Genomic DNA, 17,238 nt, shown 5'->3' with positions numbered 1-17,238 from the left:
TATTGTGGCTTTTTCCAATCGAGTGAAAAATCCATTAGCTTTTGGATGTGGTATTGAGTTACTGAATAAAGCATTCTTGTTTGTTTTCCACCATTAACTAATTTAATAGGTTTTCACTTTTTTTTTCTGTGTTCATTTCCAAAAGGGGATAGTGGTTAAAACGCAGTCAGAGAATAGTCAGGAAATAAGGTACATCATACACACAGTGTGTGTGTGTGTGTGTGTGTGTGTGTGTGTGTGTGTGTGTGTGTGTGTGTGTGTGTGTGTGTGTGTGCGTGTGTGTGTGCGCACGCGAAACTCATCATCAGAACCTGATACTTCTGTCAGTGGCGCTTGTCCTTTTCAGTGGTAATTATGTCACTGACATAACAATGTTATAATGTGTGTGTGTGTGCATTCTGTGCTACGCACTTCCTGGTTCCTGAGTTGTTTGCGACGAGTCCTTTTTTCCCGCGAGTGTTCTTTTTTAACTTTATTCTATAAATAAGTTTCCAGTATCCTCTTAATTTTTATTGTACTGTCGCTTTCCTTTTTGTACTTTCCACTTTCGCTTTCCTTTTTCTGTTTTTTTCCTCTTTTTTCGGAAGAACGCCGAGACCGGAAGCTTTCTTTTTCTTTTTTTTCCTCCTCCTGCGCAAAGACCACAAGTGGAGGCCATCCACATTGGATCTGCTTTAATATCAACAGATCTTCAATTAAGGTACGTGAATCTTTTCATCATGGCACACCTTCAGCCTGTTCAGTGTGCTGAGTGCAGGATGTTTAGTCATTCTTCCTCCGTCGCTAGCGATAGCTTTATTTGTGATAAGTGCAGATTAGTTAGCTCTCTGACGGAGAAGATTATAGTGCTAGAAGCGCGTGTCCAGGCTTTAGAGAAGGTCAGTGAGCATGAGAACAGTGTAGTTTCTATAGAGGAAAGTCTGGATGCCCTAGATGGAGTTAGTAATCCCCCAACTCCGGCATTAGAGCCCTTACAGCGGGGCGAATGGGTGACAATTCGGCGGCATAAGCGTAGAGCCAAAGCTACCACTGAGGCTCGCCCACGGGAGCACCACTCCTCTCCGCGTCAACAGGTTTGCTCTCCTTAGTGATGCACCCACTGAGAAACCTGAAAGAGCTCTGGTTATAGGGGACTCTATCATACGGCACGTGAAATTAGCTCAGCCTTTAGGGGCACCAGCAGCTTTAGTCAGGTGTATACCGGGAGCCAGGATGCTGGACATAGCAGGTAATCTTAGGGTCCTAGGCAAGCACAGGTTCTCAAAGATAGTTATCCATGCAAGAGCTAATGATGTACGCCTTTGTCAGTCTGAGGTTACTAAGAGTAAATTTGTAGAGGTGTTTAAATTAGCGAAGGCAATGTCCGATGCTGTAGTATGCTCTGGCCCCATCCCAATGCAGCGTGGCAATGTAGCTTACAGCAGGTTATGGTCGCTGAACTGCTGGTTGTCCAGGTGGTGACCTGAAAACAGTGTGGACTTGATAGATAATTGGGCTAATTTTGAGGGCACTGCTGGCCTGTTAGGGCGGGATGGTATCCATCCCACTCGGGAAGGTGCTGCTCTCATTTCCTGCAGCATAGGCCATAGTCTCAGAACAGGCCTAGTTAATTTCTGACAATCCAGAGCCAAGGCCAGGGAGCAGACAAACAGGCTAAACCGACTGTCTGCTAGCTGCACAGAGTTGTCACTCAGGGTCCACTACATAGAGACTGTGTCTGTTCCCCGAGCTAAACAAAAAGGTAGAAATAAGGTAGAAAGGTAGAAAGGTAGAGAGTTTGTTCCAGTAACCTAATCAATATAAAATTAGATCATACTGACTGTACAGCTGCTGCTAGCACCTTTGATCTAAAGGTGGGGCTATTAAATATTAGGTCTCTTACATCTAAAGCACTAATGGTTAATGAACTCATTACTGGTCAGGAGTTTAATGTACTTTATTTAACTGAAACATGGATTTATCTATGAAGATACTCAGTCATCCAGGTACATAGTAATCTGTGGTTGGTAGAAGAGAGCAACTGGACTTGCTTGAAGATTCTTGAAGACGTTTCGCCTCTCATCTGAAAGGCATCCTCAGTTCTGTCTGACTAATAGGGAGTATCAAGTATTTATCCTCTCATGGATCATCATAGAATCTGAATCAATGCAGCCATCAGCATTCTGATTCGGATTCTATGATGATCCATGAGAGGATAAATACTTGATACTCCCTATTAGTCAGACAGAACTGAGGATGCCTTTCAGATGAGAGGCAAAACATCTTCAAGAATCTTCAAGCAAGTCCAGTTGCTCTCTTCTACCAACCACAGATTGAAACATGGATTATGACAAATGAATATATAGCATTAAATGAAGCGAGTCCTGCTGGACGTAGTTATATACACCAGCCTTGTCTAACTGGCAGAGGAGGAGGCGTCATGGTTATTTATAATGATTATCTAGGTGTAACACAAAAACCTGGTTATAAATTTAATACATTTGAAGTTCTTCATACTCATATAATGTATGTAGCCTCGAAAAATAAGTCTACCCAGTTAATTCCGTTACTTATTATTTACAGGCCCCTGGGGCCATATTCTGAGTTTCTTTCTGAATTTGCAGATTTTATCTCAGATCTGGTTATTTCCTTAGACAAAGCTTTAGTTGTCGGAGATTTTAATATTCACTTCGATAACCCAGAAGACCCTTTAAAAACAGCGTTTGTGTCCATTTTAGATTCAGTAGGGATTAATCAGAATGTCATAGGACCGACCAAGGACACGTTATCCTAATGGGCTTCATGAGCAGCTGCCCAGGGCCTCGGCCACTAGGAGGCCTCGGAGGTAGCGAGATCGGAAAATATGAAACGATATTTTCAGAAGTTGTGATCATATTGATAACATTTTTGATGCATTTCGCCACCCGTAAGGAAGCCCACCTTGTCCCGTCGCATAAATCACCCGTCATTGTCAATATGATCACTGTCCACCATGTCTTCACACGCTACGCCAGCTTGAGTTCAATGATTTAATTAATGACTTCGCTTTACAGAAAAGTTGGAAAGTGCCCTTGTAAACTGACCCATGGCTGTCAAACTGAATGCGCAAAGCTGTGTGCCACTGCTGTTTGGGACATTACGTGTGTGAAAGGATGAAATGTTTCACATAGCCTAACATTTTGAGATTTATTTCTGAGAAGCAAGATATTTTTCTTTCTTTGTTATCTCATCTCATTATCTCTAGCCGCTTTATCCTTCTACAGGGTCGCAGGCAAGCTGGAGCCTATCCCAGCTGATTATGGGCGAAAGGCGGGGTACACCCTGGACAAGTCGCCAGGTCATCACAGGGCTGACACAGACAACCATTCACACTCACACCTATGGTCAATTTAGAGTCACCAGTTAACCTAACCTGCATGTCTTTGGACTGTGGGGGAAACCGGAGCACCCGGAGGAAACCCACGCGGACACGGGGAGAACATGCAAACTCCGCACAGAAAGGCCCTCGCCGGCCATGGGGCTCGAACCCAGGACCTTCTTGCTGTGAGGCGACAGCGCTAACCACTACACCACCGTGCCGCCTTCTTTGTTATCACTCTTTGTTTTCACAAGTTAAAAGTCACCTGGATTCCAAAATGAAAACGAATGGTTATATACCAAATGAATGTTCTTGTTCTGAATACTAAAGAAACTGTTGTAGGCCTAGGTTATATTCTGGACATGTTGTTCATTGACTCACTCATTCAAAGGCTTCTTGAGGCTAAACTTTATTTAACCAGACTTGTTAACCGTGATGTCTGATTGATTTTTTCACCATGCAATTGCCTATTTCACCATTGCTTTTTCTCAATTAAATAGGTGTTGATGGATATAAAGTTTTATCGTTCAATAGTATTTCTAATTGTGCCACTGTCATTATTGAAGTTTCTGTGTCTAGTTAGACAGGCACGTCTGAGGGGGTGAATTTGCTGAGCGCAGTTGACAACAGGCGGGGGTGGGGCCTCGGGGGGGTGTCTGCCCAGGGCCTCAGCAAGGGTTAACGCGGCCCTGGGACCAACCCATAATGATGGTCACATCCTCGATCTAATACTAACATTCGGGTTAAATGTAGAAAATATAGTCATACTTCCACAGTCTGAAGTTCTCAGATCATTATCTCATCTCATTCAAACCATGTCTGAGTAATAATATATGCACCTCACCACGCTACTGTATTAAACATACATTCACGTCAACTACTGCACAGAGCTTTATAAATGATCTCCCAGAGTTATTAACTTTGACTGGGTCCCTGTCAGCCCCTGCAGAACTTGATCAGGCAACTGAATGCTTAGAGTCAACATTCTGCCATACCTTAGATAATGTAGCTCCTCTTAAAAGGAAAATGGTCAGAGACAAAAAATTAGCACCCTGGTATAATGATGACAGTCGCACTTTAAAACAGACCACTCAAAAATTGGAACATAAATGGCGTCAAACAAAGTTGGTAGTGTTCAAATTAGCATGGAAGGAGAGCTTCCTGAAGTATAGAAAAGCTCTTAGTGCTGCGAGATCAACATATCTCTCCTCCCTAATAGAAGATAACAAAAATAATCCTTGATTCCTACACTGTAAAACCCGATAAGGTCACTGAGCTCAAAAATTTTATTGAAACTGATTACGTAAAAATTTTTGAGGTAAGTAACTTAATTTTTTTAAGGTAAGATTTCTTAAAAATTACACTATAGTTACACTTAATTGTAATTTTTAAGAAATCTTACCTTAAAAAATTTAAGTTACTTACCTCAAAAATTTTTACGTAATCGGTTTCAATAAAATTTTTGAGCTCAGTGACCTTATCGGGTTTTACAGTGTATTTAATACTGTAGCAAAATTAACCAGGAATTAGTCCACTATAGACACATGCATACCTGTAGTATGTAGTAGCAATGATTTCATGAATTTTTTTAATGACAACATTGAGAATATCTGACAAAAAATTCAAACTACTAATTTAAGGTCAGACAATGTAAGTGACCCTGTAGTTAACAGTATAACTGTATCAGATCATCAATTAGAATGTTTTACTCCCCTAAAAGAAACTGAATTACTTTCATTAATCTCAGCATCAAAAGCCTCAACTTCACTGAAAAAAATGGCCTGTTAAATTAACACAAAAAAATCTTGTACATCGGTTGCACTTATTAAAATCATATCCACTAAGACCAATAAAGTCATGGTCATCAAACAGAACATGACTTAATTGGTCTTAGTGGATATGATTTTAATAAGTGCAACTGATGTACAAGATTTTTTTGTGTTAATTTAACAGGCCATTTTTTTCAGTGTTGTGTACTAGATTCCTTACCTACACGTCTATTCAAACAGATAATACCTGAAGTAATTGAACCGCTTCTAAAAACAATAAATTCTTCTCTTACGATTGGCTATGTACCCAAATCCTTTAAACTAGCAGTTATCAAACCCCTGATTAAAAAACCTGACCTTGATCCCTGTTATCGGCCAATATCAAACCTCCCCTTTATCTCCAAGATCCTTGAAAAAGCTGTGGCACAGCAGTTATGCTCATATTTACATAGGAATAACATCCATGAAATGTATCAGTCAGGATTTAGACCTAATCATAGCACAGAGACAGCTTTGGTTAAAGTAGTAAACGACCTACTGTTGGCGTCTGATCAGGTCTGTCTCTCGCTGCTTGTGTTGCTTGACCTTAGTGCAGCATTTGATACCATTGATCATTCCATTATTCTGGATAGACTAGAAAATGTTGTGGGAGTTAAAGGAACGGCCCTCTCCTGGCTCAGCTCTTATATAACTGATCGCTATCAGTATATTGTGTATATATATATATATATATATATATATATATATATATATATATATAAATAACCCCTGGGTGATATTATTCGTAAACATTGTATTAGTTTCCACTGTTATGCTGATGACACACAGTTGTATGTTTCTGCAAAACCTGATGAGAGACACCAGCTTAATAGAATTGAGGAATGTGTAAAGGACATTAGACACTGGATGCTTATTAATTTCCTTCTGATTAACTCTGACAAGACTTAAGTATTTGTACTAGGACCACATGCAGCTACTGTAGAAGTAAGTTTTCTGATTACACAGTGACTCTGGATGGCCTTTCTGTTTCTTCACGTGCAGTAGTAAAAGACCTCGGGGTGATTATTGACCCCAGTCTTTCATTCGAAACTCATATTGATAACATTAGCCATATAGCTTTCTTTCATCTCAGAAATATTGCTAAGATAAGAAATTTAATGTCACTACATGACGCGGAAAAACTAGTTCATGCTTTTGTTACCTCCAGGTTGGATTATTGTAATGCCTTACTGTCTGGATGTTCCAATAAGTGCATAAACAAGCTCCAGTTAGTTCAAAATGCAGCAGCAAGAGTCCTTACTAGAACTAGAAAATATGACCACATCACCCCTGTCTTATCCACACTGCATTGGCTCCCAATCAAATTTCGTATTGATTATAAAGTATTACTATTGACCTTTAAAGCACTGAATGGTCTTGCACCACAGTACCTGAGTGAACTTCTGCTCCTCTATGACCCGCCACGCCTACTTAGATCAAAAGGTGCAGGCTATCTGCTGGTACCTCGTATAGTGAAGGCTACATCAGGGGGCAAAGCCTTTTCTTACAAAGCCCCACAGTTATGGAACAGCCTTCCAAGTAGTGTCTGGGAATCAGGGCGCTTTCACACCGCTAGTTCGATTATTTGGTCTGCACCAGACAGTAAAATTGTTACATTATAGCATACAGACTGCGTATGGTCCACGTTCACACATGCAAACAAACCAAATTGGTCTGAATGATGTTTCGTCATCTTCCGGTGGCAATAAGCGCCAATTTGGACTTTCACAATGGAGCAACACGTTCGCACACTGTTTCTTGCGCTGGTCCTTGCTTTTTATATCGTCAACATTACCAATTTCTGGCAAAATATCCAGTTCCGGAATGAGTCGCGGCTGCAGCTGGAGAACAATCTTCGGATAGACATACTGGATTCGCCGAAGGCGTATAGCGCGTCATTTCAGGCAGAGGAGACGCGCTATTTTCACCAATGCTGTCCTGCTGATGATGAGACAAGTACCTTTCCAAAGACCCACAAGGTAGGCTATAGTCTGTTAGCCTGACAAGCCAGCTGGCTTTTACTGTAGAATCTGTTATGCTGTAGGTTAATACAGGGCAATCTGAATTTCCCACTGACAGAATGCTGACAGAGCTGGAGCATGCGCATGTGCCTGATGCCGCTGTTTACAGGACGTTATAATGATCACATTGTGTAGATGCTCACATCATTATCTTTATAGTTATAGTTATTACAATAGTTACTATTTTTTGTGTGGGCAGCCTTTTACATTATATCCAGTGTAGACACACCCCACTTTTCAATGAAAAAATGTGCGTATTATACACCGGTTTTAATAGTAGCCTATGTTGTAATAACACAGGAATGGGTTTAAATGTTTTGTTGTTAAATAATAATAATAACAATAATAATAATGATAATAAATAACATGTACAGTAAATAATAAATAACAATAATCAAATGCAGAGGCTGTAATTCAATATGTTATAACGAACGAATAGTTCGTTTAGACCTGAGTTGGTCCAGGTTCGCGTTCTCACCAGAGGGACTGCACCAGAGGTTGACATTTGGTGCGGAATCAAGCGGATAGAGACCACCCCTTTTTGGAGGTCTCGGTCAGCTTGATTTAGTGCACACCCGAGTGCAATTGATGCTTTCACACCGACAAAAACGAACTGAACTAAGAGTTTTTGGTTCGAATGGACTGTTTAGTGCGCACCAACTGCTATTGGTGTGAAAGCACCCTCAGACACAGTCTCAGTGTTTAAGTCTAGGCTGAAAACATATCTGTTTAGTCAAGCCTTTCGTTAATGGTGTTTATGAGGTAAAGGTGTAGATCTGGAGGGTCCTCAGACATAGAGTGTTTTGGTAAACTGGGATGTATGGATGCTGTCAGTCCCCACTCGCTTGCTCACTCGAGTTTGTTGACGGTGTAGTGGCTGGCTGCTTTATGTCCCGGGGCTCCCTCATGCCTGTGTTACCTTCTGGCTCTCCCCTTTTAGTTATGCTGTCATAGTTAGTTGCCGGAGTCCCTGCTTGTACTCAGTGCAATATGTATACTGTTCCTACTTATTCAGATGACATTGGGTATACCTAACAACCTGTGTTTTCTCTCTCTTCCCCCCCCCAAATCTGTCCCTCTGAGTTACATGTCAGTCCTGGGATCGAGATGCTGACTTCTTCTGCTCCTCGGACCTGCCTGATCCATCCTGTGTCTGGTTGGAGTCTCATTGCATCGCTCCTGTGGAGGGCGGCCCCATGTGGACAGTTGGGGATCGCGCCTGGAGGATGCTCTGGACTCTTGCAGTGGTGCTTTTGTGGCTGGGGACTGCAGTTGACTTGCTGACTTTGGGACTGCGGTTGTCGTGAATGGTTTTGCGCTCAGGTTTCCCATCAGTGGGGGGTTTTATAGCATCAACGAAGCTGATTTTGTTAGGACTTTTAATGTTATAGTCATGTTGTCTGTTGTTGCCCGGATGGGGATGGGTTCCCTTTTGAGTCTGGTTCCTCTCAAGGTTTCTTCCTCATGTCGTCTGAGGGAGTTTTTCCTTGCCACCGTCGCCACAGGCTTGCTCATTGGGGATAGATTAGGGATAAAATTAGCTCATGTTTTAAGTCGTTCAAATTCTGTAAAGCTGCTTTGTGACAATGTTTGTTAAAAGCGCTATACAAATAAACTTGACTTGACACTGACACTAGTTGAAGTAATGGCCTGATTACAGTCCAGCAGGTGTGCCATGGTATCCATCAGAAAAGGTCTGATAAATGAGCTTTTAATATTTATTCAACATATCCACACATGCCTCTGTCATACCAGCTTTCCCTTTTGACTTACCGAGCAGATAAAAGCTGAGTAAGCACACTTGAAAAGCTAAGTGCCTTTAAGCACCAAGATTTACATTTAATCTCTCCTTTTTTAAGGGACATAATAATGGATAGCTGACACCTCTGAAATGCAAAGTGAATAGCAAGAGTGTTAAAATTACCTAGGCTTGGATGTCATAGCATAGACTCTCTCTCTCTCTCTGTGTGTGTGTGTGTGTGTGTGTGTGTGTGTGTGTGTGTGTGTGTGTGTGTGTGTGTGTGTGTGTGTGTGTGTGAAAAGAATATGGATATGAATAATCCACATGAATTAAGTTGAACGTTATCAGTCATATTAGAGAGAAGAGTAAAATAGAAGCGCGTGTGTGTGTGTGTGTGTGTGTGTGTGTGTGTGTGTGTGTGTGTGTGTGTGTGTGTGTGTGTGTGTGTGAGAGAGAGAGAGAGAGAGAGAGAGAGAGAGAGTGCACATAATGTGGAACTTAAGCAGCTTTGATAAATTGGCTCATTAAGGTGAGTGATTAAATGAAAGGAATTTTATTTAGTTATCAGAGCTTGGCAGCAAAGATGCATTCACATTTAATGAAGTGTACAGGTGACCGCTAGCCAATCTATGAGTGTATTACTGGCCTTAATTTCATTCTCTAACTGGAAAGAAAATGATCCAGCTTAAGTGCAGAAAATGTATAAAATGACTGAACTGACAGATGCTTTACACATTCAAAAATACAGCATGAAAAAATGGGAATAAATAAGTATACTGGCTATGTGCTGTGGTCACATGAGCAAGGTGTGTTTTCTGCTCTGTATGGTTTCCAGGGTTTCCAGCTTTAAACATTATGAAAATACAATACTCATTTAACATTGTTAAGTTTAGCCCTACAAATAAAATTGAACATAATGTAAAATTCAAGCTTTTGTTTCCATAATGTGATAAACACTGTTGCTTTTATCAGTGAAACTGATTTCATACACAGTATGTACTACATATTGCTGGTTATATTAAAAGCTATGTCTGTTTTTGTTTTTTTGGTTTGTTTGTATTTTTGTTTGTTTTAAGCGTTGTCCAAACCATGCTTCAGAGCTCCATCTAATCTGATTCACAGCAATGTACTAAGCAAAAAACAATTTCAGACTTTTTTAAAATTTAAATGATTAAATGAAGTTTATGTGATTGCATGTCAGGGTATTGTGTGGAATCAATTTTGTGCCAAAATGTTCATACAATACTTTTGAAATAGCAAACAAAAACGATAAATCAAAATTAAAAAAAAAAAAAAGTCAATTTTTTTTTAGACTGGCAAACAAATTATTTGTGTAATCATGCAAAATATCAGTCTATTACTCTTCAGAAACCTTTTATTTTTGTTCCGCATCTTTCTGAGTTTTGTTTGACGTAATTTATTTTGGTTGCGATTCCAGCTTTCCCGTTTGCACTCCCTGACTTTTTGCTTGCAGTTTTGGCACAAACTTCACGTGTGAGTGGGCTGTCCAGGAATGCATTCCCATTGGGTAACTTGTGTTTGACTGACAGCTACGCTCAGCGATTCCCCCGGAGGCTGTTGCGGCCATTTCCTACTCGGATTCTGGCGGACTGTTTGACGAGTGACCGATCCATTGACGGTAAACAAGGATCGAGTGGACTTCAGTGGCGACTATGATATTGAATTAATTCAACAAAGTGTAAGTGCGGGACAAATGTGTTGTATGTGTTGCAGTAGGACACATTATGCAGGTGTTTTGTGGCAAGTCAAATGTTAGACTTAGCTCCACTACCCAATATAATAGCTGTCTTGCTAACGTTAAACACACCTGCATAATGTGTACTACTGCAACACATACAACACATTTGTCCCGTACTTACACTTTGTTGAATTAATTCAATATCATAATCGCCACTGAAGTCCACTCGATCCTTGTTTACCGTCAATGGATCGATCACTTGTCAAACAGTCCGCCAAAATCCGAGTAGGAAATGGCCGCAACAGCCTCCGGGGGAGTCGCTGAGCGTAGCTGTCAGTCAAACACAAGTTACCCAATGGGAATGCATTCCTGGACAGCCCACCCACACGTGAAGTTTGTGCCAAAACTGCAAGCAAAAAGTCAGGGAGCGCAAACGAGAAAGCTGGAATCGCAACCAAAATAAATTACGTCAAACAAAACTGAGAAATTTATTTTGGTTGCGATTCCAGCTTTCTCGTTTGCGCTCCCTGACTTTTTGCTTGCAGTTTTGGCACAAACTTCACGTGTGGGTGGGCTGTCAAGGAATGCATTCCCATTGAGTAACTTGTGTTTGACTGACAGCTACGCTCAGCGATTCCCCTGGAGGCTGTTGCGGCCATTTCCTACTCGGATTTTGGCGGACTGTTTGACAAGTGACCGATCCATTGACGGTAAACAAGGATCGAGTGGACTTCAGTGGCGACTATGATATTGAATTAATTCAACAAAGTGTAAGTACGGGACAAATGTGTTGTATGTGTTGCAGTAGTACACATTATGCAGGTGTGTTTAACATTAGCAAGACAGCCATTATATTGGGTAGTGGAGCTAAGTCTAACATTTGACTTGCCACAAAACACCTGCATAATGTGTCCTACTGCAACACATACAACACATTTGTCCCGTACTTACACTTTGTTGAATTAATTCAATATCATAGTCGCCACTGAAGTCCACTCGATCCTTGTTTACCGTCAATGGATCGGTCACTCGTCAAACAGTACGCCAGAATCCGAGTAGGAAATGGCCGCAACAGCCTCCGGGGGAATCGCTGAGCGTAGCTGTCAGTCAAACACAAGTTACCCAATGGGAATGCATTCCTGGACAGCCCACCCACACGTGAAGTTTGTGCCAAAACTGCAAGCAAAAAGTCAGGGAGCGCAAACGAGAAAGCTGGAATCGCAACCAAAATAAATTACATCAAACAAAACTGAGAAAGACGCAGAAGAAAAATAAAAGGTTTCTGAAGAGTAATAGACTGATATTTTGCATGATTACATGAATAATTTGTTTGCCAGTCTAAAAAAAATTGACTTTTTTTTTATTTTGATTTATCGTTTTTGTTTGATATTTCAAAAGTATTGTATGAGATGATTTTGATATAATTTTTGAGAGCAGGCTTAAGCATAACTTATCAAATGAAGGTCATTCAAAATAGACGTGGTTAAAGAGAGGTGCAATTTTGAAAAGAACCTGACCTTGTGTGAACTGTAATTTGACTGAGAACACTATTGATGTATTGCTAACACTGATGCAATGCAAATACATTGATTTATGTAAATAAATGTGTAGGTTAATAGATTACTGTTTTGTAAAGGGTTTTTATGGATTTGTGCATGTGTAAAAAAAAAAAAACTATGCAGAGTGGATGGGTTCAAATACTGTACAGTATGTCTGTGTATCTTACAGCTGGTGTGGATATAAACACTGGCTAAAATCAAATGTCATGTCTAAAGATACTTCATAAAACTTTTCAAAGTGAACTGCCTTTAGGTGTCAGAATCCTGTTGGTTCATATTTCTTATAAAAGAATATTTAAGTCAATATTTAGTGATGCAACATTTGAGTGAAGTAGCCTGTTTATGTTGAAGTTGGGTGATATAAACTGTCAACGTCCACAAAACGAGGTTATAAGAAATAGTACTAGAATTTTAAGCTTATGTCTGAAGTGAGGAAAATATCAAAGCAAGTTTATGATATTTATTATAAGATGGCTGGAGCTTTACCCCTCCTGGTTGTCCATCAGAGGCGGTCACAATGAGTAGGTATTGGTCAACGGTCTCTCTGTCCAATGCCTTTGCTAAGATCAGTAGACCTATACTGAACAGAAAGACAGAAAAACACAGACAGTTACACCACAGCTCATATACAACATGTACCCTGCATAATGACATTCTGGGTTCTACAGTAAGATTTTTGCCAAGAAGCATTAGTACTCCTAAATTGAGAAGCATGTATTTCAGAAACACTGACACATATTGCACTTAATACACTTGCAATTGCAGTTGTCATCAAATGTTACTTGCAAACTATATCTCTCTATTTTCTTTTTCCTGAATAACTGTCCTAAAATCAATACATTTTGTTCTGACCAGCTGATAAAATATAGACTGTGCTGGTCAAACTGGTGGCTTAGGCAGCTGTTATTTTCCTTTTTTATTTTGCTTGTTTGAGAGTTTCTTGTTTGAGCTTTGCTGGTGTGTTATTTACTTGAAACAACCTGTCTATGATGATGTATTTGTATTTTCCAGCAGGAAATGTATTTATTTATAAATTAATATCACAAAGAATGGCTGTCACCTGGTGTAATAAATAATGCAAAATCTGCTCTCCAGACAAAATTTTGAAATGACTTTAAAAGTTTTCTTAGAGTGAAAATTTGTTTTTTCAAGTCTTTGTTGGGAGCCAAACGGGAAACTAGGGACCAATATGTTTCTACCTTTTTTTTCTTTTTCTTCTTCTTCTTCTGGCTACTGTGTCTATGGGAGCCCATAGAACCATGTGGTAAAAAGTTTTGAAATTTGGCACACTGACGGGGGAAAGTCCCCTGATTCTTTTCACCAGGTTTTACAGCAGACCTGGGCATTTGGGCCTTTGGTTCATTCTAACCGGCCCGCGTAAGGTTAATTAGAAATTACAAAATAAACATATTTTCTAATTTTACCTCATGCATGGACTAAATGTGCATTGCTTTTATTTTGAAGTTGTGTTCAACAAAAACGCAATGCGCGCAACATGAACATGACATGAAATCCCACGAAACCTAATCCCGCGATAACTACTTCCGTAATTTGTCCAGACCAACTACAAACTTGTATGTCATCCTTCAAACGGTCCAGCCAATCACATAGTGTGACGTGACCAGCAGGCGCCGGAGCCCGAGCCGATCTGTAGATCTGATACCTACACCAAATCGACGTTGTTGCGAGCAGGTCACATGAGGTGATTAGACTACAAATGCGGGCATCATTATTATAATATGATGTATCTTGCTTGATATTTGGAGTAGAAAGACAATATTGTGATGTCTTTATTGTGTTTTGGGGTGAATGTGACTGGAAAAAAGGTACAAATGTTCACATTTTGTTAACCATTGTTTTGGGAAATTTGATTGAATAAATTAATTTTTTTGTAAGGCAACCTCGTTTTTTCCATACTCTTACCAGTCTTAGCAGCTTGTAAAAACAATGTTATTTACTCATCTCATCTCATTATCTATAGCCGCTTTATCCTTCTACAGGGTCGCAGGCAAGCTGGAGCCTATCCCAGCTGACTACGGGCGAAAGGCGGGGTACACCCTGGACAAGTCGCCAGGTCATCACAGGGCTGACACATAGACACAGACAACCATTCACACTCACATTCACACCTACGGTCAATTTAGAGTCACCAGTTAACCTAACCTGCATGTCTTTGGACTGTGGGGGAAACCGGAGCACCCGGAGGAAACCCACACGGACACAGGGAGAACATGCAAACACCGCACAGAAAGGCCCTCGCCGGCCACGGGGCTCGAACCCGGACCTTCTTGCTGTGAGGTGACAGCGCTAACCACTACACCACCGTGCCGCCCCATATTTGAAAAAAAAATCTGGAGATTCCTCTATTCATGTAACTTTTGAACCATATGCCTAACTGAGGCATTGAACTCCTTGGCTCAGGCCTCGTTCAACACTCCTTTGATGGCAATTTCTGGATTTTTGGAAAGTTGGCATTGGTGGTCTTCAGACCAAGCCTCACAGCATTTATTTGTTGCCTTTCTGATTTGCCAAAACGTTCACCCATTATAGCCTATCAAATTCAGCAGTGAAACTGCCAAACAGGATGTGAGGTCACATCTCAGCATGTATTAAAGCCAAATGTGGGACATGGACTTGACCTCCATTTTGAGGAAGCATAAAAAAAATTGTGTCATGATGTGTTCGCCTTAAAAAAATAAAAATAAATAAATAAATATTATTGTGTCTGGTAATGCCCTGTGGGAGGTCCCAAGGGAAAGATATGACAATTTGTCATGTCAACCAATTGACTCAGCCTCATTAATGTGATATCAAAACATAAAAATGTTTTGATAAAATCTTTGGATTTTATCAGAAGATTTCCATATTTTTCACAGGCCACAAATTTTGTTCAATATTCACCAAATTTGGCACAGATGATCTTCAAACAAAGCCTCATCACAAGCCACATTTTTTTCCCCCCAAACCGTTCATCCAATACAGCCTAACGGATTTGGTGAAGAAACAGGAAGTGAGCTCATATCTTTGGTCAGTGAGCATGAAACTTGGTATGAGTGCATACAGCCATGCCCTTGACAAAATGACAAAGTTTCCATGGCAATTATGCCCTGCTGGGCTGCTTAAGGCCCTCATCACTCCTTGCTGCTATTTACCGGTAACATGATTTTGTTTGTCTATGAGCTCCATGCTCACTCAAAATTTGTAGTAGCATAAATTCAGTATTCATGAAAATCCAGTTATTTGATTCAGATTTGCAACTGTGCATATGGATTTAATAAAATATTGTGAAGCCCAGTCATTTCACAATAAAGGTATTAAAGAAAGCAAGCCAACACAAATCCATAAATTAAGACTAATAATTTAAGACAAAAGAATAATGCTGTATAAAAAGTAGGCAGGCTGGTTTGTGAATGGTTGCCATGAGCTGACACAATGCCATGGCTGCCTTGGCATTAAAATACTGGAAGAACTTGCTTAGGAGGGAACAGATATTTAGAGACTGGTATGATTTTTTCGGAGGATGAAAGCTGGCTTATAAGTTGTTTCAATTTGTTCCAGCATCTTCTTATAATGCTGTGCAACACTTCAGTGCCAGTACAGATTTGACCAACCAAATGATCTTGTCTCATTTCTGCACCTGTCCAAGTTTGTCAGCGCTTGGATTTCTTTGGTGTTAGTATGACTCAAAGAGACCAGACCAAACTGGAATGTCTCAACCGACAGTACAATGTGTTGTATACTATAGTGTACTGTTCCATCATTAATATTTTTCCCAAATACAAGAGATTTCCTTCCAACATATTATCTCCTGCGTTTCCAAGACAGCAGCAGGGAGGGTGCATTCATGTGCGAGATGCTGAAGAGCTAACAATTGCTAAAACAATTTGCATTGAACCTAAACAATTAAACACAGCAATTTCCCTGTGTAATGCGCTTTAGTTTTCATCACCTGGGTACACTGTCTTTTTTTTCTTTTTCATATCAGCCCATTTTCATTTCATCTGATTTAATACAAATATAATTTGTTAGTTCGGTCATTTGACTCCAGGTTTTAGCCCATTCAGATGCTGTTATGCTGCTAAATAAGTAAGGGATAATGACTGACTCACTGTATATTATCAAACTAATGACACAGCTACTTACTAAAAAAAATAAATAATTTGAAACAAAATATTGATTCAAAAATTTAATTGATTTAAAAATCATTGTATTGCTTCTGCAAAAAAAGTAGCTTCTCGAATTGGATCTACATCCATAGCAAGGTAAATTCTGTAGCCTCCTTAAGATGAGCCTACTTAGTATTATAACTCACATTAAACCGAATATCAAAATTAATATTAGAAAAATCTTCCACAGTGTTTTCTGATGGAGTAACTTTTTTTTTTTTTTGCCACAGGGTTTCACAAATAAGCCAACATTGGTAATTTGATTATTAAAGCAACAAGTTTACTGGACTTCTTTCTGCTGATTGATATGGACTTGGTCCTCCAGAGTCTATGGTCTGTGTCCAAAGCAAAAGGCCTGCTGTTCATAGCAGCAGCAGCAGAATGCCACAACTGACCAATCAGAATGGAGTATTTATAAAGCTGTGTAATATAGGTGTGAGACAAAATAACTTACTGTTCTGTCTCTGATAAATTACATATTCTCTTTGTGCTTTCAACACATACACATTGTGTGTATATATATATATATATATATATATATATATATATATATATATATAAAAAACACACACACACAGTGGTGCTTGAAAGTTTGTGAAACCTTTAGAATTTTCTATATTTCTGCATAAACATGACCTAAAACAACATCAGAGTTTCACACAAGTCCTAAAAGTAGATAAAGAGAACCCAGTTGTTAAACGAATGAGACAAAAATGATACTTGGTCATTTATTTATTGGAGAAAATGATCCAAAATTACATATCTGCGAGTGGCAAAAATATGTGAACCTCTAGGATTAGCAGTTAATTTGAAGGTGAAATTAGAGCCAGGTGTTTTCAATCAATGGGATGACAATCAGGTGTGAGTGGGCACCCTGTTTTATTAAAGAGCAGGGATCTATCAAAGG

The 17,238-nt window shown here is 39.8% G+C and overlaps 1 protein-coding gene across 1 annotated transcript in view; it reads right to left on the bottom strand.

The window, feature by feature from the left end:
* pcdh15a (protocadherin-related 15a) overlaps positions 1–17,238 on the bottom strand; it is a 396,434-nt gene that overhangs the window by 209,263 nt on the left and 169,933 nt on the right. Inside the window, exon 17 of the mRNA XM_060924719.1 lies at positions 12,652–12,745. Coding sequence (XP_060780702.1) covers positions 12,652–12,745 — 94 coding nt within the window. The remainder of the gene's footprint in view (positions 1–12,651; positions 12,746–17,238) is intronic.

This window comes from Neoarius graeffei, chromosome 7 (assembly GCF_027579695.1).
Source record: "Neoarius graeffei isolate fNeoGra1 chromosome 7, fNeoGra1.pri, whole genome shotgun sequence".
NCBI classification, from domain to species: Eukaryota; Metazoa; Chordata; class Actinopteri; order Siluriformes; family Ariidae; genus Neoarius; species Neoarius graeffei.
The sequence above is the reverse complement of the archived record's forward strand: the minus strand, read 5'-3'. Positions and strand labels throughout refer to the sequence as shown.